At 35.7% G+C, this 25,567-nt stretch overlaps 1 protein-coding gene across 1 annotated transcript; it reads left to right on the top strand.

Moving 5' to 3' along the window:
* The first annotated feature begins 224 nt into the window (after positions 1 to 224).
* LOC120624045 (protein 4.1 homolog) lies at positions 225 to 25,070 on the top strand. The gene is made up of 8 exons (XM_039890371.1): positions 225 to 450; positions 18,223 to 18,344; positions 18,671 to 18,818; positions 19,598 to 19,714; positions 21,184 to 21,364; positions 22,134 to 22,286; positions 22,954 to 23,139; positions 24,733 to 25,070. The coding sequence occupies exons 2-8, from the start codon at positions 18,231 to 18,233 to the stop codon at positions 24,857 to 24,859; spliced, it is 1,026 nt and encodes a 341-aa protein (XP_039746305.1). The 5' UTR covers positions 225 to 450; positions 18,223 to 18,230; the 3' UTR covers positions 24,860 to 25,070.
* The last annotated feature ends 497 nt before the right edge of the window (positions 25,071 to 25,567 follow it).

Raw genomic sequence — 25,567 nt, 5'->3', positions numbered from 1 at the left:
TATATTGTCTAGCACGTACAAACATTTAAATTCTACTCGCTCCGCGCGATACAAATTCCCTAGAAGACTATCAGCGAAAGGAGAGGCAGACATATTTCTTTCTCAACTGCACGTAAAGAAATTCATGAATGTAAGCTTCGTACAACTCCTATATTATCGTCTCAAGTCTCAATCAACGAAGCCAGAACCACAAAAGCAAAACCAGTTTAGTTTAGCGCCGGCTTTATAGAAAACGCGTTGTGTGCGCGCTTATTATTCATTTACAAGTTAAAGAAATAAACGTTATTTTAAAAAGTTGAGGTTGGACATGTAAAATGACTCTTTAAAAAGAAGTTAGTGGACTTTTTAGTTAACAGCAGTAAAAAAAAATACAGTTCGTTATTCACAATTTAAGAAAATCAATGCATTTTTTTGTGCGAGTGCTTTTTAGTTTCTGGATCGGTGCTTAAGGTGGGTTTTTAACACAGTAATAATTAAAAAAAGTTGTGTGACAAGGAGAGGTCGTTGAACTTTTCCCGCTTTCATGGCTCACGAACTCAGCTTGATGTTTCGTTATGCGTGTTTGTTTACTCTTTATTTCATAATTTCGTAACACATTACACCTAATTTTATTGGGATACCTACCCCTATTGTTCTTGTTAATATACCTATATTTTTTTAAACGAATTTACTACCAACATACCTACTATTGTTCTGCTAATTATTCCAATTAACTAATGTTAACCTTTACCTCCAATTAGATTAATTAATGGAAGCTCGTTTAATCATCCTTAGTCTTGTAACGTCTAATAGCCATGCACAGGCCTCTAAACAATGTGAGAGGAATTTAAAGCTTAAACCCACCACACCATTCTATTGTGTTGTGCTTTTAAAATGTTAGTTTGCCGGTTTAACATGCCCTTCCTGCAATTTCTTAACTGTTAGCTGGGCATAGCACCAGCGTAGCTACCTGTTGAGAATTTCCCGAAATTGAACCAGAGCCCTCGTTAGTCGTAGTCAAACATACCACTAGAACAACTAGGCAGTCTTCAAGACATCTTTGGCCCGCAACACGTGATTAGAAGTTCCATAATCCAGTCTAGCCATGTCCGTTTTGGATACAAATTACAATGCATGATTTCGTCAAGATCAGTGCATACGTTCTTCCACATCGCTATGGCCGCCAAAAATTTTGTATACGCTGTGTTGTGTTATTTTTCTGTACTATTGTTAGGGGTGCAATAAAAGCGTATGTATAACTAACAAATAAAAGCCCATTTGCATATGAAATATTTAGTAATATAATGTAACAAGTACAGTATATTGTCTTTTTACTTTCAATGATCATGAGTCCACCAATCGCAACGCACTGGTCCAGCGTGGTGGACTATGGTATACCTTTCTCACTGAGAGGAGACCAGTGACATCCAGTAAAAATATTAAGTCCAGTGACCAGTGAATCATCCCGTAAAAATATTAAATCAACAGAAGCATATTTATTTTTTCCATACAAACTAATTCAAAACATTGAATGAATGAATGAATGAATAAATACACTTTTATTGTACGCCACAAAAACATATAGTAAAATTATAAATAAAAAATGAACAAAAAGTATACAATTTGGCGGCCTTAACGCTACATAGCGATCTCCTCCAGGCAACCAAAGGCATTAAACACAGCTCAAGAAGAGAGGTAGTAACATTCAACAACAACAAGTATTTACTTATGGCAACCCTATTGAAGATAAAGACCGACACATGCATAGTACCTATGTTACGCGACGCGTACCTAATGAAGTGTCAGGTGTCATTTGACTTTACATAATATATGCATGTGATGTTAGGGTTGTATCAGATTTCTTTTAGTAAAACGATGGCAATGGTTCATTCAAAAACTATTAGCGTTTCGGTTTTGCAGGTAAGTCTCAGAGACGGTAAATAATGTACCTCTAAAGTCTCTGAAGTATTATTTCGGTTTTCATTTACACGTTGATTTGTTATTGACTCGAAGGAGCCGGGCAGTGAATTTATTTTTTATTTTTATTGCTTGCTATAAGCTTGAGAAGCCAGTTGGCTTCGTTTTTTGACGCATTCCTGATTGCAATGACGTCACCGCGGTCCGAGTTCGACTCGGGAGCGTTACTAAATTGACCCACTCTATAGCCGCAACCTCCGCGCTAACACACGGGAGGCCAAGCTCTTCGCAACCGCTGTAACATTATTAGATTAAAAACTAAAAGCTTATTAACTTTGTATCACATAAAGATAATTAGTAGTATGCTTTTACTAGCTTTCGCGTTCTGTCCGCGTTTATTACAATAACGTGGGAACCGCTTGTTTTCCTCTGGATAAATCTATATTACTCTCCATTCTTGCAACTAACTCTACGCCAAAAAACCAGTTCATCAGTTGCATAGTAGGACAAATACACAAACTAATCAAGAAAACTACACTTTCGCATTTATAATATTAGTAAAGGTGTTATGAAAGCACGAGATTTTTAGATATTTAGCTATTTCTATACAACAAATCAAACACAAAATGGAAACATACTTTATCCAATAGACCTTTATGATATTGGCGTACAGACGTACGAGGCGCTTTTGATATTATTAGTATAATAAACTTTTCCTTTGCAGTGAGATGATGATGAAAACGGCCTACCAAATGCACCCTAGTCTAAGAAGAAGCCCTGAGCAAATTTAGTTCAGAATAGTTTGTTTATCACGAATCCCGATCTTACGGTATATTCTAAAACTGTGTAACATCAGTTGGACCCATAAAATGAAGCTAAGCTTAACGTAATCCTCCAAGTCCAAACTATAATTTCGTAATATGATTATGCTATAAACATCAGCTTAACCCATCCCCAAGTGTCAATTGATCATTTATCATTTGAATAAAATGAATTACTTTATGTATTTAAGTAACACGTAAAACTTACGTTAAGTGCTGTAACAGGTCGGTGCCGTCCAAAATCTGATTCCGTATGATTTATTTTTCAATTTGCAGATTGCTAGATTGGAGTTAGCCGACCTCAATGTATTGATTTAATCTCGACATGCCGCGCGTGTCTCCATTTCTTTATTAGCTTGTTTAGTCGCGAGCTCGAGGGGGAGTCAAGTGGATCACAGACTACCAAAGTATATACCTACTTTATTAGGCTGGAGACAGATTTGTGCTTTCCAATCAAATTTCTTTACCTCATTGGTGAAATGCTTAGCATGCTGCGGATTACAATATAGGTTTCATTTCCGGATCGGGACAATTGTTTTTAGGTATTCTTTATATTAAAAAATCTTAGACCAAGAAAAAAGTAAAAAAAATTGAGGTGTTAACCTTCTTGTCTCTCAGAGCATTTCCCAGAGCAATTCGAATTCGAATCCCAGCATCCTCACGCTTTTATAAGTCTAACTTTTCTCCATAATGTTCTCAAAGGTGTGTGGAGTCCACCCATCCACAATGGGCCAGCGTGGTAGACTACGGCCTTAAACCCTTGTATTTGTGGGACCGGTGACCTATAGGTGATCGATAGTGGGTTGATATGATGATAATGAATGATGGTTTCTATGCGGCGTCGCACCGGAAAGCTAAATTATTTGGCGGCATGTCTCTCTAAACATCTGTAAACGCCTATTAAATAAAAATAATAGCTGTTGCCCGCGACTTCGTCTGCGTTTGATTTTGTTTTTTCATGTGGCATAAAATTTCGTTGCAGTTCTAAAAAAAATTAAAGTATTCAGTATCGCTAAGCCTTAAATGAGTGGTTTGCTGCTGTCCGCTGAGGAGTTCTGTTCTCTATCTTCACACAGTTTGGGCAAAATTAAACACATTATAACCTCTATTACAGTACAAAAATAATTATTTACTAGTACAAAAATAATTATTCAAATCGGTTATAATTTGTCGGAGTTATGGCGTAAAATCGTCAAGCACCCCCTCTCCCAAAGGAACCGAGCTTAATGTCGGGATAAAAAGTATCCTATATTACTTCTAACACTTCCAAGAATATGTGTACAAAGTTTCATGAGGATCGGTTAAGTAGTTTTTGCGTGAAAGCGTAACAAACAAACTTACATTGACATTCTTAATATTAGTATGGAAGTATGGATGATCAAACTAATAAGAAAAAAGTCATAGAAAAATAAAATTAAAAAAACTGCCTTTTTGTTGCTGTGGAACCTACATGCCTAAGGTCAGTGCTCCGACTCATTCGTCTACCTGCACACAAAATTCTCCGAAACATGGTCGCCGACTATGGGCGTGATCAGAAAGCTCAGTCACTCAGGGGCCTATAAAAATCCGAGCTTACAAAACTCAAAGAGGCTTAACATAAGCTCTAAACGTCGATAGGAAACTTAAGACAAGCTTTAAATTAGGGTCCCAGTATTAAGTTTATGTACGGCTTCCCGACGAAACCATAACAAAAGAGAAACTTTTTAGTCTTTAGCTACGGTCTTTAACTAGCGTCGTAATACATTATAATCATGTTATTGTATCTCAGGTTTGTAGCCTTCTTTTAGACAATGGAACGAGCCCATTTGAAATTCAGCGTCACGGCAATCTACATTTGTTTAAAAAGTTTATTCCAGTGGTCACGTCTTTTGTAGGGAGTTCCACAATCCACGGGCCTGGGCCGCTTGCCACCAGCGGCTCCTAGCGACTCGCCTGATGTCATCTGTTCATCTCGACCGACCGACCTACGCTGCATTTACTGTGTATTCCAGCACCTTAAGAACCTAACGTCCATCGGTTCTCCGAGCTATGTGCCCAGTGGTACTTATTCTAAAATAAGTTCGACGAAAATATTTTTTAAGTTAAAATGTACCTATTTTACTAAGTAAACGTCTCATTTAGCAAATAATGACCTAAAATTAAATTTTAACGCGAGCAAACGACTGCTAACGCGCTGTCGTGTCATGAATAGGGTTATACTGTCGCCGGACATTGGAATAATTACCCTATTCATGGTGTTCACGAAGCGCTTTTTATGACAGAATATTTAATAAGGCATTATCTACGCGTCGTAGATCTAGTTGTTATCATGTTTGACTACGGATCACGAGGGTCTAAGTTTGATTCGCGTTTTGGAAGTCAAACTGTAAGGTTAAAAGAATCTGTTTAGGAAAAGTACCAGTATCAGTACCAGCGCGGAATCAGGAATAAGTCTACTGTCTATCCTTGTACCTCGGAGAAACATTAAGCTGACGGCTACCAAAAGAAGGCACAATCTTCCTCTTTCCTTTGAAGAGAGTCCACAAATACACGTCCTGCTAAGATGAATAGGCGTTAGGTACTTTGCGGAATTCCATGATATATTATGGAAAACAATTAGGAGAATCTGTATGGTGTAGTGAATAATTTCTTCAATCTTTAAACTCCACACCAAACAGGTCTTCGGCAATGAACCCTTTACGCACGTTTCGCTCCCACACAAAGCGTCCTCAGGAGATGTTGACTTTACCATGAATGATTAAAAACTTCACACTTTTTCACTTCACAATAAACATAACTTTTGTTATCATCTACTAAGAATGTTCTGGTATCGGAGCTAAACGTGCGTAGAGAGTTCATTGCCGAAGATCTGTTTGGAGAAATTATAAATAACACCATACAGATTCTCCTGCTTTTCACGGAGTATAGCAAATTAAGCTTAACTTTCATAATATGTTTTGCAAAGTGCCACCCTGAAGTGTCCATAAATCTAAGGCCTGGGTGATAAGTTTCATGTATCAATAACACTGGCAACCTCGTCCTTCAGACCGGAACACAGAATTCTGCTGTGCAGATGAAAAAAGCATGGCGGTATTACTTCCCCTGACGAGCGCTGCCGCGAAAAGCCTCACTGCTTCTAGATACGTTCAAATGATATTTTAAAACGCAGATAACTACGAAAAGTCAAAGGTGCGTAAGTCGAACTCCCTCTCCCAAAACATGTACACGTCTATATAGTATAAAACAAAGTCGCGCTGTCTGTCTATCCCTATATATGGATAGATCTTTAAAACTGCGCAAGGGATTTTTATGTGGTGTTTTTTAATAGATAAAGTCATTTAAGAGAGAAGTGAAGAAAAATATTGAGGTTTCTTATGTGATGTCGTAAATAAACATATTTTTTCGTAAACTTTGCAAACGCTGGCTGCTTCCTACGAGTTAGATTAAAATCATGGTCTACAAAAAAGTTTAAAGGTATTTAAAGGATTTCCCACAGTTACCATTCTAATTTTTCACATCTTACAATTAACGGTTATTTACAAAAGTATTTTAAACAATACAGTATTATTCTTTATCTAATGAAATATATTAGATACGTTGTACAATTCATGAGGATCAAAATTGCCCTTTACAGCATATCATTCGCGACATCCGAAAAACTAATTCGAATTACTCACTTACGTGCGTGCGAAGCCAGGGCGGTCAAAAAAAACGTAACTTATTCACTTAACAATAAACTTTTGTTATCATGAAATTTTACTATGGAGCAATGCTGCTAATATTGGCACAATTTTCGTGCTGCAGAAGAGGGCTGTTCGTGCGATCTATAAAATGGGTCCGACAGAGTCATTGAGGAAAAATTTAAAGATCTTAAGATGATGACAGCTTTTAGATAATACATATTTGAAAATTTTATGTATGTTCACAAAAATATATTTAAATTTAAGAGAAAATGTGACTGCAATAATTTGAACATTAGAAGCAAAATAAACTTGCAGTACAGCTTCTAGACTACATAAAATAAGTAAATCATTTAAAGGAAATTGTATACAATTTGACAATAAGCTACCAGTTGATATCTTGGAGATGTCTCTGAAAAAGTTCAAAGTTTTTATTAAACGTAAGCTTATAGAAAAGTCCTATTATAGTATTAAGGATTACTTCAACGATAAAAATTCTTGGGTGTAAATTATTGATCTAACCAGGTTGCTTCTTTAATAGTTTTAAATGAGCATGTGAGATGCTGATAACAAAGAAAAGACAACTGGCTAAGTTTGTTGTAAGCTTCTTCTTAGACCCGGGCGTGTTTGGAGTTTTGACGAATTTAGTTATCGCCATCAACTCACTTCTATGTCATATTTTACATGTAATGTACGCATCAAAAGTGCCATCTATGTGTCATTTGAATAAAGAAATATTTGACATTGACTTTGAAATGTATATAAACGTAAAATACAAATAAATACAGATTTCATAGTTTGGTGAACTCTAGCAAGTAGGCAGTTCGTGCTCGAGTAGGTATCGTGGAGAGTATAACAATTAATATCTGAGTTACGGCTCACTGGGTAATGAACGTACGATATGCTCCGGTATCACGCCTTACCTTCTGTAGTGAAGCAGTTCTTTTGTATCTGTTATTATTCAGTAGGCCAGTCCAATGCGTAAGTCTGTCTAGCTGATATATATCTATGTAGTCATCATCATCATATCAACCCATTGACTGGCCAACAAAGCACGGTGGACGGGTCTAACTCCTAACAATAAGAAGGAGTTATGGCTCCTAACAATAAGAAGGAGTTAAGGCCGTAGGCCAACCACGCTGGCCCAGTGCGAATTAGTGGACTTCGAAAATAGAATTCGAGCTCCTACCCACTTTGCTATCTTCCCATTCATCGCCTATCTTTGTAGTAATAACATGTACAGCGAGGTTACTATACAACTAATGTATTTCTTAATGACATTATGATGATGGAAAAGAGCAAGTGCTGAGTTTTTACGCTGGCATCTTCTCGGTACAATCTTCCTTCCGAACCGATTACCGATGGTAGAGTCAAAACAAACAGACAGACTTGACGTTTCAAAAATGCTTATATTAGGCCTACTTGAAATAAATGAATTGTGAATTTTTTATAGAGCTTTTTGTTGTGTTTTTGTGTGAGTATCAGTATGACACGATTTTGTGTGATTTGCTGGGAACAAACCAATTACTGTAAGGGTTTGTACATAACTGTATGAAATACCTTTTAGATTACTAGAGAAGGCCTCCTTTACTGAACAAGAATGCTCGTTTGTAAACCACTATCATTCAGCATAAGTAGTAACATTTGATACGCAACCTGATCAAAGTAATGCGGTTTCCACTTCGTTGAGAAATAGGTAGATATTGAGCAATCTAGGACATTTGGCCGGGAAATAGGATCAGTCTACTATAACAGTAGACTGATCCTATTTCCGGGGAAATATTTTATGTATATTAATAAAATAAAACAAAATAATTGTTTTATAAATATAACCTAAAATAAACTATTTAAAACTAAATAAAATCTAAAACGTCCTCGAAAAATAAAACTGTCTATATGTTATTTCGCCTCTTCTTAACTCATAAATATTTGACCCATGAAATAAACAAAAAAGGTACACGTTTTTATAATTTTTGTCTGGTTGACGGTGGATTGGGGCTTATCTTCAAAAAGGAGCGACTGCTGAGATTCTTGCCGGCTTCTTATCGGAAGTAGTCTGCGTTCTCGCTAGTCTTTAGAGTCACTACAAACAGACAGACATGATGTCAAAGCGCTTATTAAGTAGAACTAAGGGAAATCATTTTTTTTTTTAAATTGATAAGCAGAAGTGCTTTTGATTGAATGTTCACAGGCAGCTTCAGATTTATACAGGATGCGATATTACTTTTAATTCCTCAAGACCAAATGGAGGTTGGAAATTTTTATGTAATGTTTTGAAAGTAATATCGGCTTTATTATTTTCCGGTGTCGGCAACCGCTAAAAAACTGCAGATAAATTATCAGTTTAACAAATGATACAAGTTATATTTATAATGTTATGAAAAAGTTTATAAAAGAGGAGAAAGTTTATGTGGGAAAATTGTATTTATAATAAACTAGCGGTCTCCCGCGGCTTCGTCCGCTTAACTCTTAAAGAAGAACGATTGTGTGATACATTATTTTGGTGTAACTTTAACTCAAAAGGAATATTTTCCCGATTTCGCAACATTTATTTTTTTTTGCTCCGCTCCTATTTACTGTAGAGTGAGACCAACACAAAACAGATTTTTCAATTCGAAACAATAGTTCCGGAGATTACCACGTTCAACAAAACATACAATTCAGCTAAATAGCATATTTTTGAATCAGTTCATGTTGAACGTAGATACTCATTGGTGGTGGATATAATGAAAGAATTGCAGATCTTTGCCGTGCGGATTAGAAAAGATGAATCAAAACGCTTCGTATGTGACCGTGGGATATTAGCGATGGTAAAAGCGTGAGACAGGATTTAGATCGAATAGTTTTTGAGCACACTCTCCCAAATGTATATTGCAAGTTATAATAGTTGAGGAAACGGCATTAGATATTGAATAAAATGAACGTGATAAGATTTCAAGCTTGGTTACCGAATGAACTAAGTAGGATACGTGGACAGAAGTGAAATCGTTACTTTTTGTGAATTATGTTGAAAGTAGAGGCGATAAGTTCCAGACCAAGTATTGCGGAGAACCTAAATAGTTGTACCTATCTTTAAAACAAAAACTTTCTCTACCTAATACCTATCGAACGAATACTGTAGTTTTGTGTTCGAAATACTCGAGAGGTACCTAAATCTGGAGTAGATTTAAAAATAACATTTTTAATTCAGTTTTGCTTAGGTGTAGTGGAAATTGTTTAAACTGGCGATAGCTACCAAAGTTTGAACCGAAAGTTTTGTGGTACTCATCTCGTTAAATTTTCATGATACCTACCGCAGCTCTGTAGGTTTTTAAAAACTACTATAGACTTTATTTACATGAGCACACAACTCAAAAATATGCTTAAAAACTATTTAGTCATTTTTATTTTGATTGTTTTGAATTATGTGATTATGAACTAGATGTTGCCCGCGACTTCGTCCGCATTTGTTTTTGTTTCTTAAAGCAATTTATTTGGGAGATGTGTGGCATACAAAGTGTTGTTTTTATCTAATCCGTTATAACTTCTAAATGAAATGTCCGAATGGAATTAATTATAGTATTTTACTGTTATATAAATATATACCCTTGATGATGAATCTATTTATTTGAATAAGAATTAATACTGCGATACTAATGTAACCAACTTTTGTTATCACTGGCGATTTAAAAAAATTTAGAACACAAAAGCTGCTTTTGGAACTTAACTATGACTATTAAATATATTCCCTTGTTGACTTTTTTTATAGTAATTAGTGAGTACTTTAATTATATGCCACACATTTTTTTTGTATCATCAATAGTTTTCTCAGCGCACGCCAAGTAATGAAATTTATATGCAAATGTTGCAACTTCGAGGTACATTATTATGAATATTACGTTCAAAATTTTGCTACTTTAGGTGACATTATTGCTATTTTCTTATGGATCTTAAAGGAGCAACTGCTGAGTTACTTGCCGGCTTCTTATCGGTATAAGTCGGCGTTCTCGCTAGTCTTTAGAGTCACTATAAACAGACAGACATGATGTCAAAGCGCTTATAAAGTAGAACTAATGGAAATATTTTTTTTTAAATTGATAAGTAGAAGTGCTTTTGATTGGATGTTCACAGGCAGCTTCAGATTTATACAGGATGCGATATTACTTTTAATTCCTCAAGACCAAATGGAGGTTGGAAATTTTTATGTAATGTTTTGAAAGTAATATCGGCTATTTTCCGGTGTCGGCAACCGCTAAAAAACTGTATTAAAGCTATGTTACTTCGTGATAGTTTAGCTTTCTTTTGTTGAAGAAATGTTTAAATTAATGTTTTTTTCGGTGTAGTACTCTCGGAGCCTATGGGGTACAAACAAACAAAAAAATTAAAGTACATGTATAGATGATTTATATATACTGATATCCTCTCCAAATACACCTGAACTTCCAGCAATCGTCAAAAATGTTTCTGTATTAAAAAGAACAGTATAGGTACAGATCCTAGGAGGCCCAGAAACAGTTCACCTCTTAACCATTAGAAATGCGGGTTTGCGGCTATCGCAATACGTACGTCCAGTCCAATATCTGCTACATAACAGTTATCGTAAACTTGTAAACTGGGTACTATGATATGCCAAAGTAAACAAGCAATGTTTACCGGCGCCGCTCGTAAACTATTGTTATTTGAAACACTTCGCCAAGCAGACAGATCCTGGCAGTGAGCCCGTGTCGAGGTTACATGTACCTACTGCGAGTATATTACTTACCTTACCTTATGGAGTTTTCATTGGGATCAGAAATTTGAATTTTATTGGAATTGGAAGCGAATTTTAGATACGCTGGAATTTCTGGTTCACGAATTTCTGTAAATCATTTTAAACGTGTAAAGGGAATCATGTTTGACCCGTTATCGACCCACTCAGAGGCCCGCGCGGGGATAACAGAATGCTAAGGGTTTACTCCGTAGTCCACCACGCTGGCCCAGTGCGATTGGTAGACTTTGAGAATATAACGTATATAAATCAAGACACACAATAGTGTTTCAGCCAAATTCCAGCAAAGAATAAGAAACTGGTGACGAAGCTAACGTGTGTAATGTTACACGAGAAATTAGAACCCCTAATTTCATAAGTAACGGTTCAAACGGTTATTGAAATATTAAAGTCTTCAAATCAGCATTTTTTCTATTGACTGACAACATTATTAGGTTTGGGTTCGAAGACATTTATTCTCATAAAAAGAACTAAGTCACTTACATAGGAAACTTAATTTACTACAATAAATTAATATACTTCGCCATTACATACATAGGTATCTATCTACTCATTCAATGTAATTCGTCTTTAAATTTATTGACAGATATTCTACAATCACAAACATTAGGTAATTTTGCGTACAACTTGGTGTGCTTTAACAAAGGAAAGCATAAGAAATCAGTGAATTTTACGATTTGATAAAAATATTTTCCTAATGATTGATTTCATCAACACTTTGCGCCTTTAAAATTTTAATAGCAAATACATATTTACGTTTTTTGTTATATATATTTTATTTAAATCTATTTATTTAACCCTTAAATGCACGATTTTATGCATGATTTTATTTTTAGACCGAGAAAAATATATTTTGGAGCCATGAATATGCTGATTTAGGGAAAAATAATAAAAAAAATAGTTTTTTTTATTATTACACTCGATTAAATATATCACCATGATAGTAATAATCCTGCAACAGCATGCATTGAACTCATACTGATAATTTTATGGTCGTTTGAATGGTATGTTGCAGTTTTACTACTTTATGCATTTAAGGGTTAAGGGACTTTTATAGGTTACCTATATGTCAGCCCCATCGTTACACACAATATGAATCCTAAATAAACATAAATCTTAAACGACAACAATTTTATTTATTTATTTATTCCCATCTTACATTTTTGTCATTTCAGGAAAAAGGTATCCTAATACGACAATGCAGCATGTTATGTAAATTTTAATAATATATATAACTATAGTGTATATGATAAAATCCAAATCGCTATATTTGTGAGAATCACCCACGAATCTATAAAGTTTCATTGCCGAAATGCTCAACGGTTCGCTAATAATAGAATTAAAAATGCCAATGTTCATAAAATTAATATTCAGTTCGTAGGTTAGTGTTTATCTCAAGCTGTGATTCCGAACACATTAGTGTAAAACATCATAAATCACAATTGGGAGAATCAACTTTCCTCATTAGATATTTGAACTTCCCTAAAGGCATGTGCCCAGATCTAAGTCTAAATGCATATTTTTCATAGAGTTAAGTATAATTAATAATTGACCGAACGAAGCAAGGTTTTAGAGTCAACTTGGGAGTTTATCCATCTGTCTGTCCGTCCGTCTGTCGAGCCCTTCCTAATTAAGGAACGTAGTAACACGAAAATCACAAATATTTTTTAAATCTATGCCCAAATGCTAAAAATTTAATTTTCAAATCAATCAAATAACCAACTTTTATCAATCATCAATGCTACGCATATAAATGCAAATTAAAAATAAAGATGAATGGTTGTTTGTTATTCTCTATCACTATAACTATAGTATCTTGCTATACTTTTTCACGCAAAAACTACTGAACGGATTTTGAAAAAAATTTACCTAATATTAAGTGTAAGAGTTACCCAAGTAGTGCTATATTTCTACCACTTTTTATTAAAATCTCATAAATCAAAATATATTTTAACATATTTTCTTACTCGCTTTGTTTACTTAACCTCAACAGTACAAATACGTTACAACATTAATTACATACTTGATTTACTAATGAACATTATTTAACTACTCCCTTTATTTACTAAGTAACTTACTCTTTAGTAACTTAAATTATATAGTTACGTAAATTATTAACGAACTTGCTTTTTTTGCTTACGTATAACATTTACTTATTTACATTAAGTACTAACTTATATCATTTACTTACTAAATTCATTTACATTCATTATTTACGCTACTTACTTACGTACATTACTTGCTTACGTACATTATTTACGTACTTACATTATTTTCGTATTAACATCATTTGCATTCATTTGTGTGTATTATTTACTTATTTATACTTACTCGCTTTAACTTAATCACTTGTTTACTTAGTTCAATTTACGTAATAATATTATTTACTTACTCACTTAATTTTCTAAAGTACATTATTTACTTACATACATTATTTACCTATGATGATGTACTGACATTATTTACTTACTCACGTTATTTACGTATTCCATTTGAGTAATAACATTTTTTATCGCTTCTATTTACTAACACGTTTTTGTTGCGGTTATTAATTATTTACTTACTCATGTTATTTACTTATTCCACTGACATACACATTTTATTTACTTGCGCATATTATTTACTTATAAACATTATTTACAGTCTTTATTAATTAACAATATTACAGTAGTCATGTTATTAACTTACGTAGGTACATTATTTACTTACGTTTATAATTTACGTTATTTACTGACATTATTGACTTAAGTTATTTATTTTTTATATTCACTTACACATTTTATTTATTAACATTATTTATTTGCGTTATTTATATTATATTTACTTGGGCGTATTATTTACTTACATTTATTTTATACTTACATATATCGCTTACTTACTTACATCATTTACCTACATTTTTATAAATTTAAAATTCATTTATAAATTTTCGGATCCAATAGGATTTGAACCTACGACTCTCCGACAATCGCGATCTGAGCGCTTTAACCAATTAAGCTACGGCTCTCCTACCGTGGTGGATACCAGACACCTTCATCTGCATGCCGACGAACATCTCTCCGGCATGCAGGTTTCCTCACGATGTTAAATAAATAAATAAATATACTACGACCATACACACATCGCCATCTAGCCCCAAAGTAAGCGTAGCTTGTGTTATGGGTACTAAGATAGCTGTTGAATATTTTTATGAATATAATAAATAAATACTTATAATATAAATATAAACACCCAGACACTGAAAAACATTCATGCTCATCACACAAACATTTTCCAGTTGTGGGAATCGAACCCACGGCCTTGGACTCAGAAAGCAGGGTCGCTGCAAACTGCGCCAATCGGCCGTGAATGTTCTCCTTACCGTTGAAGAAAATGATATTTAAATTTCTTAAAACGCAAATAATATCTAGTATAAACATATCTCTGTATTTGAAGAAGTCGTAACCACGGGATATTGGAACTAACCTAACGAAAATCGAAATAACGTGGATTTATATACTAGACCAGCTCATATAGACTCGTCAGTGTGTACAGTTTTATGACTCTATGCCACTTGCCAGTCGTTTTTATTGTCGGTATTCTGCCAAGAATGTACTGCACTCACACCACTCGGAGTTTATGCTCTCAAACGTGGAGTGAACTTGCGTGCTATTTTAAAATTTATAGGATTTCCCTATCTCTCCTTTGATACAGTATTTTGCTTTGAAAGTTCAGAATCGTCTAACAAAAGCCATACTAACTCGTTGGTTGGTAGTTAGCTAAACCCTAAACACAGAATCTCAAATAAGAAACCGTTGGTATGTTGAGTCCTACAGACTTGACTGTTGTAATAAAGAATATTTGTATTCTGTACGTTTTACGAATAATTATGCCACGTTAGCAAATTTGATGGATTTTGCGAGTGGATTTCAAAACATAAAGCATGCTTTTATAATTTTTATCCAAGGGTTTTTTACCTACACTGGGAGAGAATATCATAAATTATTTAGTTACTCAATTTATTTTCTATTTCTTCTTTCTTGATTTATTGACATAACTTTTTTATTTATTTATTAGGAGCACTAAAAACATGCATATAACACGCTTTTAAACATAGCACACACACAAAAACATGCACTGATATGCACGTCAATTACAAGTGCACATAGCATTAACAAAGTGTCATGTAAACTTAATTTGACGAAAAATTTAAGTCACCGATAAGTGTTCGGTGAGTTTTTTCCAAAAGCTGTGGATGAGTTATGGAAGATATCGATGCCAGATATCTTTTTAGATAACTCGTTGTATTTCGAACATATGCGTATGATAGGCGCTTGTTTTCCGAGATAGGATTTAGTAAAAAAAAATTTTCATATACCTAATTTTAAAACTTTTTTTTTCGAAAAAATAGACTTACGTTATTTATTTTTTATATTTACTTACGTGTTTTATTTACTCACGTTTATTATTTACTTAAGTATATTATTGAAATTATTTAAAATCTATATCAGTTTCGACATACATATACCTAACAGGTATTTTACGCCTTTTTCGACGTACGAGCTGCAATTTTTTCGCAACTAAACCCAAGGTAAACTTGCAACAACTACCTTAAAATAAAATAAAAAAAATACAACATGGAGTTTAGCGGTGCTTAGCAGTGTCCACCCGGGTACCTCGGACAGCACTTCCAGGCGTCGATCCTGGTTAACATAAGAACAGCAGTTCTTTGTAAGAGTATTTTGAATTGAAATTATTTACAGTCTATATCAGTTTCGACATACGTGTACTTAACAGGTATTTTACGCCTAAGTAGGTGCCTTCGACTTACGAGCTGGAATTTTTTCGCAACTGAACCCAAGGTAAACTTGCAATAACTACCTTAAAATAAAAATATTACCAGTGTCTACCCGGGTACCTCGGACAGCACTTCCAGCCAGTATGCGATCATCATTATATCATCCCATTACTGACCCACTACGGGGCACGGATCTCCTCCCACAAGAGGTTAAGGCTGTGGACCACGCTGGCCAAGTACGGATTGTTGGCCTCAACACGCCTTTGACAACATTATGGTAAACTGCATGCTAGTATCCTCACGATGTTCTCCTACACCGTTTAAGCAAGCGATATTTAAGTAATTCAAACGCTATGTTTTACCTACTAAGAATTTATTTAAGCGTCATAAACGAGAACGCTGTATTGATAAGTTTAGGTTCCCCCCTCACAAAACCGCGTTCTTTAACAAAAGTGTCTGTGTGATGGCTATACAAACATATAATAAGTTACCAACGATCGTAAGGGAAAATAATTTAATTAATTTTAAAAAAGAGTGTTTCAAATTTTTAGTTAACAATACATTTTATAATATTAATGAATTTTATAATTAGTTTAAAAATGACATTAAATGGAACTAGTTCTTAATAATTAACTTTAGTCTGTAAAATATAATACGCTGTAATTGTTGCACGACCAAAGAGGCAATATACATTGGGACTTCATACTTATAATTCTATCCAACCTGACCTGTAATATGCAATAAATGAATTTGAATTTGAATTTGAATATGTGCTTTTGAAACGTTTGATGACGTTACGTAGAAAAGTTAGAGGCGCGTGCGTTCTGGGATTTGAACTCGGCACCCCGAAAGTGAAGTCGAAGTCCTACCCCCTGGGCTATTGCACATGCGTGGTGGGCTTATACTTCAAAGAACTATCACCTACGAGAGAGGCGTCCTATGCGAAGCCATGGGACTTCAATAAACTAAAAGACTTAGTGATGAAATGAGATTTTTTTTATTTATTCTTTAAAATAATTGTTTTTTAAATATAACCTAAAACAAACTATTTAAAACTAAATAAAATCTAAAACGGATCAAATTGTTTTTCGTCACTAAGTCTTTTAGTAGTAGTTTTTGTAGTTTTTATTTAGTCTTTAGTTTTAGTCTTAGTCGTACGGCAAACACGTACTGTGTTTGCCATGGAAAATGTAAATTGAAATTGTATGAAGAATCTAAAGAGTTTTGTTTATTTACATTTCTAATTGATCCTCACCTATTTTGTGAGGTAAATATTTACACATCGCGCTCAAGGACTGTTTAGCTTTCAAATTGATACAATCCATTTCCAATCTCCGTAAGCGCACATAGATATATCTTTAAGACCTCTCTTAAACTGTTGTTTATACCTTGCCTTAAAAATAGGAGATCCCGAACTGTATTCCCGCTTGGGTTTGAGAATGTTGAATAAATAATATAGTCAATTCTCATAAAGTACCTATGTGCGCAACAATGGAACCTAATTCTTTATTATTTATTTTCACTTATTCCAATACAAGTTAGCCCATGACTGCTATCACACCTGGCAATCTAAGATGGTAGCGGGCTAACCTGTTAGGGAGAATGGTAGTCATACTCCTAATCGGTTTTTATGCGACATTGCACCGAAACACTAAATTACTTAGCGTCACGTCTTTGTCTGTAAGGTGGTAACTAGCAACGGCCAAAGCCTACCACTCGACCAGACCAGAGAAAATTCAGAAATTTTAAATTCCTAAATTGCTCCTACCGGTAATCCAACCCGGGACCTCCGGGATTTCACCGAGCTCACCATTGCGCAATGGTGGTGGTCATAAGTAGGCGTAAAAATTATATTTTATAAAGAAACATTTGTCTTTGACTTAAATCTTGAGTATTGGTAGTACGCTTCTAGATGATATTTATTTATTTATTTTGGACAGAAAACAATAACATATAACAATACCTCTTAAATTTAACAAAAAGAAAAAAATAATAATATGTAATCCACAACACTATCCACATAATATTGTAATATTGTTGGAAAGTATCTCCTCGCTCAAACTGGACCGATTAGTATTTCGGGTGTCTTACTTGAGGGCTAGATTGCGATGTGTGTATTTGCGTAGTATAGTTATTTATTTATTATTTTATTATTCAAGGTTGCGCCCAGCGTGCGACCAATGAAAAGAAGCGCGTATTACAGCAAGTGTGTTCTGATTGGTCGCTCGCAATCATAAGTGTAATTTGACGTTGCGTAGTTGGCCTCGCTTAAAAGATTCACGATTCTCCCTTAGCTAAATGCTGTCTGTGATTGTCTCCCAGGTGGCACGATGCGCGAAAGCCTCCGGCGCCTGGCCTCCGACGACGGCATGACGGCGCGCCTGAATGCCGGCAGGGTTCGCGTGGAGTTGCTCACTGGAGAGCACATCACTGTCGACGTTGAGGTAATATTAAAAATTTTACAAACCACGATTTTTTAAGAAATAAAAGTAATACAAACCAAACAAAAATACATTTATTGTGGTCAAATTGCTACCTACTCAGCTCTGAGTATTTCCAAAATAATGCAAAGCTGATCTTCAATAGGTAACCATGATGGATTGTTATATTTTACTGAAAAAAATAATACCGGTTACTCTCCGGGTCCATCGTGTAGGTATATCTTGCATAAAACCTGTTCGATCTGTAGAAATGGGTAGTAATTTATCCACCAACACACACTTTCGCATAGCAAAATTCAATGTCTTATTATTGTTTTCTGTCATTCCAGAGAAAAGCCACAGGTGCTGACCTTTTGGACAAGGTGTGCGAAGTTCTGGACGTGATTGAAAGTGACTACTTCGGCTTGCTCCACGTGCAAAGAGGGGACCCGAGGGTGTGGGTGGATTTGGGGAGACGATTATCTAAAACATTTAGAAGTAAGTTCATACTTAGATATTAGAGAAACGCTCACCATAACGCCTCATCTTTTTGCAGAATATTTAAATGATGACTTGAAATGATAAGCAAAACAAACAAAAGAACTTAATGACAGTTAATTTCGAATTTATTGTTTTTAATTAGAACTAATGACATATACTTGCTCAGTTTACTTTAATAACTAATGTGATATTATTATTATTGTTATTATTTTTTTTTAATTTGTATTATCATCTTTTTGTTAATATAAAGACAATTCAGAATTCCGTTCTAACTTTGATATTGTGAAATCATACACCAACTGGTACATAGTTATATTTTAATTAATAAATAATAATAAATATACTACGACAATACACACACCGCCGTAAGTGTAGCTTGTGTTATGGGTACTAAGATAACTGATGAATATTTTTTGAATAATATACATCAATATTTATAATATGCAGATAAACACCCAGACACTGAAAATCATTCATGTTAATCACACAAACATTGTCCAGTTGTGGGAATCAAACCCATGGCCTTGGACTCAGAAAGCAGGGTCGCTGCCCACTGCGCCAATCGGCCGTCAATATATTTAATTACTTTAAACGCACAAATTCTGAAAGTTACAAATACGTACCGAGGTTGGAAGCCGAAGTCTTTATGCACTAAATACCATCGCATTTTTATAGTAACTACATTCATATTTAATTCAAATTTCCTTTTTTCTCCACTTCTAAAGAAACTCCTAGCCCCATCCATCAACATGTGATTATCCAATTTCGTTTTGCAGATGAGCCCTGGGACGTAAAATTCACAGCTAAGTTCTACCCCCCGGAGCCGTCCGAGCTGCGAGATGATCAGTCACGATACCAACTAGGCCTCTCCGTTAGACGGGACCTGATGGAAGGTTTGTTCTGCATTCCAACTTTCATTAACATTTTTGAAGAGTCTTTGTGTAGTTTATTTTTTTACTTCATTCGTAATTGCGCCCCTAATTTTATTGCCGCATTTATCTCTGAAGCGGTGATAGCCAAGAGGGTAGTGGGACTTCGACTTCACTTTCGGGAGGCCGAGCTCGAATCCCGGTACGCACCTCTAATTTTTGTACGTTTTAAGCAATAAAAATATCACTTGCTACAACGGTGAGGTAATACATTGACAGGAAAGCTGTATACCTAAGAGTTCTCCATAATGTTCTCAAAGGTTTGGATGTGGTTGATATGATGATGATGATGTTTTATCTCTGCCGGTTAAACATTTGTCTGGACCTGTGTTATGCCTGCCCACAATAATCTCACCCACTGAGCACCAATTGAATAAAGACCTTTTGTAGGTCCGCGTCTCGAACAAGAGTGAAGGGAAAAATGAAATGAAATGAAATGAAATTAAATTTATTGCTGAATATGAGCTTACATAGGGTCTTATTATAATATAACATTCCTCCATATTCTACTATTAAGCATGCGAAATGTAAAATGCACAACAAGAACAATCATTACAAATGTCTGCATAATCTTGTTGAGCAAGCATTGAAAAGTTATTTATTAAATTATACAGGTAATATCAATGTTATCATAATAATGTCAAAATAATATCATTTTTAATTCGCAGTCAGATACTCGGATATTGCATAGAAACATTTTGTACACAGCCAATGCGCCAGATTTTTCTTTAAAAAAACGCGTAGGTTGATTTTTTAGACCTGCATCTAATTTATTGTATATTTTAACGCACATAGCAAAGGGGGATTTTGCGGTTTGTTTTCATTTATATTTATTGTTACACAGCCGAATTTTATTTCTCGTTTTAAAATGGCGTACGTTCGAGAAAGTTTTAAAATACGCCAGGTGGCGATGAACGAAGACTGATATTTCGTAGATATACAGACACGGCAAAGTAAGGAGATTGTGTTTTTGAAATATTGGTCTACAGGAATCCGTTGGGTCTATAAGAAATATGCTTCTTATACACTTTTTTTTGTGTCAACAATTTGTTTATATGCACTGAGTTCCCCCATATAACAATACCGTAGCACAGGACAGACATGACATAACCGTGATAAGCCACTAGTGTAAAAATAAACCTTTACTCGTGTTGTGTGTCAAACTCACGTGTCCATAAAATGCCTATTGACTCTTGATTTGTTGATTTGTAGACTTCACATCAACCTCGTGGCAATACGAAACAAAATGACACAAAATTAAATTTAGAAGTTTTTTTTGCTACCAAACCGTAGATCCTATAGATATACATCGCATAAATGCACCTTAAGATTCAGTTCTCCCAAGGTATCTATATATTTGTATTGTAGGTTATATCGAACCCCCATTGGTTTCCTAAAGTCTGATGTTCAAGCAAATTTTTGCTTTTCTCCAGGTCGCCTAACGTGCTCTAACATCACGTACGCCCTGCTGGCGTCGTACGTGCTCCAGTCGGAGGTAGGCGACCGAGAGGCGCGGGTCAGCACGACGCTACTCTCCGCGCACGACTCCGTGCCCCTCCACGTGCTCACGCCTGACCTTGAAGAGAAGATCGACGAGCTGTATAGGAAACACAAGTAAGTTATAGGTATTTTTTAAGTGATTTCCTCACGCCAATGTCTTTTGCAGTGTCTATCCAGCGACTCTCTTTTGCGTATGCCCACTAAGTATCGCGGAGCATCTTCAGGAGATGTTGACTTTAATATGAACAATTGCTTAGTCATGAACTGACCTGGTAACTCCGCAAAATAACACCTGCTTTTATGAACACCTCCACTATGTGGCGGCCCAAAGACTTTCGGTCCTCCGAGCTATGTACGCCGCTCCCTGCCAAAACAGTTTCACTACTCATTGAGCTATGTTAGTAACGCTGGTTCTTTCAGAGATATCCTCATTTCTTATTGCGTTTCGTAGAGATTCTCCGAATAAGCTATTTCCAGCTTCCTGAACTTACTTATCAGACCTCTATTATTTTAGCAGCTATGATTGGTGTGCTCAAAATTGTTATCGTCATCATGGACAGCCGATTGGCGCAGTTTGCAGCGATCCTGCTTTCTGAGTCCAAGGCCGTGGGTTAGATTCCCACAACTGAAAAATGTTTGTGTGATGAGCATGAATGTTTTTCAGTGTCTGGATTTTATATGTATATTATAAGTATTTATGTATACTATATATAAAAATATTCATCAGTCATCTCAGTACCCATAACACAAGTTACGCTTACTTTGCGGCTAGATGGCGATGTGTGCGTTGTCGTAGTATATCTTTTTAATTTTTTCAGTAAACTTGCAGGGCTGGCACTGGAATAGATCCAAGTAATATTAAGTTATATTTTTGCTGTTTCAGAGGACAGACTCCAGCAGAAGCCGAGCTGAACTACCTCGAGAACGCAAAGAAGCTCGCGATGTACGGAGCGGAGGTGCACAACGTGAAGGACTCTGACGACGTGGACATTTCGCTCGCCGTGTGCGCCGCCGGCATCTCCGTCGCGAGAGACGGGTAATGCACCAGATGTGATACATAAAAGCTGCACAAGGTTTCAGTTAAAAAAGCGCGCTAGCGGGTTAGATGTTTCCATCTAAAGGCATACGATTTGGTAGAGAGAAGTGATGTCGAATACTGGTTTTACTCCCTGTATTTTAGAAACTTTTGTCTGACGACCTGATGTACATATGTTTTTAATCTCTCATTCCAATTTCCTCAAGCTATAATAATAAAGCCAGCCCTAAAGTTATACCTATATACCATGAACCAAAAGTGTATAATTGGTTTATTTGCTTATTTATTTTATTTATTTTTATTAGGACTACAATAAAAACTACATGTATTTTTGTTATGGATAAAGCTAGGCTGAGGTAACTAATGACACATAATTCCACTTATGCATGCACTGGTTAGTATGTACGATAACTTAATACAAATAAATTAAAGAATTTAACTGCCTCGAATACAGAAGAAATAACATTATTATATGTATATATTTATATAAAATTTAGACGATAATAGTAACTTATATATTTAAGGGACTGAGAAAACAAAGATGGAGTAATCATCAAATTACGAGTCACCTTAGATAAGTGCTAAACGTTTTAATAATTTTAGTTTTAAACTTTCCTATTCCCTGTTTCGTTTTAGTGGATTGCTTAGTAGTGAATGCTTTTCCCAGGCTTGTAATGAACCGCTTCCCGTGGACCAAAATCCTCAAGATCAGCTACCACAAGCGGGTGTACACGCTGCGCCTGCGCGCCAGCGAGTTCGACGAGTACGAGACCCACCTCAGCTTTAAGCTGCCATCCAGCCGCGCTAGCAAACGGCTCTGGCGCTGTAGCGTCGAGCACCACATGTTCTTCAGGTGAGCATCTGTGTCACGAATGCAAAAGCCTATCTAAATGCAGATAAGGGTGGATACGTGATTTGTTCAGAGCACAGAATTACAGTCTCTGCTACCCTTTTTTTTTTAATTCTTCATTCATGTAGACAGGCACTTATGAAGCGTTCATACATATATGTTTACATAATTGTAAGGGGGTATACCACGGTATACCACGGGCTGCGAGTTCAACTAGTACGAGACTTTCACTGCCGTTTTTGTCGAGTTGTTGACATGTTCAATTACGCATTTCAATCCTGGATTCAATACTAGTGTTGGGAGTAAAATGGGCAACTCCTACTAAACTGTTCATATATTGGAGCAACTGAGAATCATAATGTTGTTAGTAAAACACAAAAAAACAAGACTTATAAACTAATGTTAAAAACAACATGGTTAACATGGTTAGGATACTGTTGGGACTTGTTAGAATACAGCCCGCGAAAACCCGTATTAGGGCGTCGAAGCTGGATATCCTGTCAAATATCCTAGAGACGTGTGCCTGCAAGGGCTAGCACGGGCAGGAAACAAAAATTCTATCCCCGATTATATCCCCTGACAGGCGATATAATTAATGTGTCCACCTGCTAAGCACAGGAACAGGGGATAGGAGAAGTTTACCTCCATTTATTGTTACACATATATTACTTGGATATTATTTCCGAGAGATTTTTGAGAGTTGAAAAAGCTGTGGGGGAAGATAAATATTTATCCTTTCCCCGGGGATATAATTGTCTCCTGCCCAAACTAGCCGTGCCGTTGGACAAAATGGGCTGATGATAATCTTTGAGCTTTTATTTTTATTTATTTATTAGGTTTACTTACAAACACTTACACTAATACAACCGTTTTTAAAAATTTAACTATTCTATTTAAGTAAAATGTTTCTTTAAAAGTAAACACAGATTATAAGAATATATAATAAGTTACAGTTATATTATAAATATACTGGTACAATAACACCATGAAATGAAATATCTCACACGCTATAAAAAAATAAATGGAACAGCAAATAAGGGTCAAGTGGTCCATGATAAAAATATCTCTGAACTTATACAAAGTGTCAGAGTAAATATCAACTACGGTGGTTTAGGGTCTTACATAAACTTGAAACAGGGGAATTGTCACCAAGAACACATAATATTGTAAGGAGCAGTAGGGCGATACGATGTAGATACAAGTAACACTTACTATGACAGATAATCTTAACTGTAGGTACCTAATCAAAAATTAAAATTAGCTGTCATAGCTATTAGCATTAACTTAATGCAAAAAATCTCTAGTGCTACTAAAAAACGATACAAAACAAAAAAAAAACAACAAAGGAATAGAAAAACTAATCGATTGATTGATATAAAAGAAAGGAAAGATAGAGAACACACATTTACACATTTACACACATTTACACTTAGAAGACTAAATGACTAATCAGATAAAATAATATTAATAAATATTGATTAAGTGCTCGCCAATAATACGAATATTTCGATTAGCTTGAAGAGCTTCTTTAATAGTTCTTTTGTAGCTACCGTCAGACAGAATGACCATGTCAAAGTGGCATGCGTTTGTCTGCAGACGTGAAGCGCCCGTGAAGGTGGAGCGGATATCCGGCTTCCCGCGGCTCGGCTCGCGCCGCGTGTCGTGCCGCCGCACGCTGCGACAGCTGCGCACGGCGCCGCCGCCCGCCTGCCGCGCCAGCTAGTGCCGGCCAACGCTGGCACGGTACGTGAGAGGCTTCGATCCCCATGGCTAGCCAATTTCAGGAATTATATCTGGCACATGGCGGCCGAGTGGCGCAGTGGGCAGTGACCCTGCTTTCTGAGTCCAACATCGTGGGCTAGCTACCCACAACTTGATATGTTTATGTGATGAACATGAATGTTTTCCGTGCCTGGGTGTTTATCTGTATATTATAAGTATTTGTGTGTGGGTTTTTTTAAGTGTATCTGTTGGGGCTAGATGGCGATGTGTGTATTGTCGTAGTATGTTTATTTATTTATTGGTCCGGTGTCACCCAATCAGCAAAACCATAACCGAAGTTATTTCCGCTTTTTTCCAGTTGAATGCAATGACTAGGTTAGAGATGGAGCGATCTAGAGATAGCATGCATCCTAGACCCAGACATATGAAACTTTTATACTAGGAAAACAGACGGCTCCCAAAGCTTTAAGAAATAAAGCTGGCAACAGATAGGGTTTTTCTATATATATATAGAAAAATTTAAACGTACCATTCAACACTCACACTCACTTTTATGTCATATTTTAAATGTATAACTTCTCACTTTGTGTTGGATTTTAATTTCCTACTCACAGCCACTCTTAAATGAGAAATAATTAAATAGTATGGTGGATAATAAGTAATATCAACATCCTGATATCAACGATTACCGGCGCACTATAGGATACGG

Source organism: Pararge aegeria, chromosome 1 (assembly GCF_905163445.1).
Source record: "Pararge aegeria chromosome 1, ilParAegt1.1, whole genome shotgun sequence".
Classification (NCBI taxonomy): domain Eukaryota; kingdom Metazoa; phylum Arthropoda; class Insecta; order Lepidoptera; family Nymphalidae; genus Pararge; species Pararge aegeria.
This window is presented reverse-complemented; position numbering and strand designations above follow the sequence as displayed.

Coding starts and splice junctions, on each gene's coding strand:
- LOC120624045 (XM_039890371.1), top strand. CDS start 18,231: ATGCGCGAAAGCCTCCGGCGCCTGGCCTCCGACGACGGCATGACGGCG. Junction 18,345..18,670: donor ACATCACTGTCGACGTTGAG/GTAATATTAAAA, acceptor CTGTCATTCCAG/AGAAAAGCCACAGGTGCTGA. Junction 22,287..22,953: donor ATCTCCGTCGCGAGAGACGG/GTAATGCACCAG, acceptor TGCTTTTCCCAG/GCTTGTAATGAACCGCTTCC.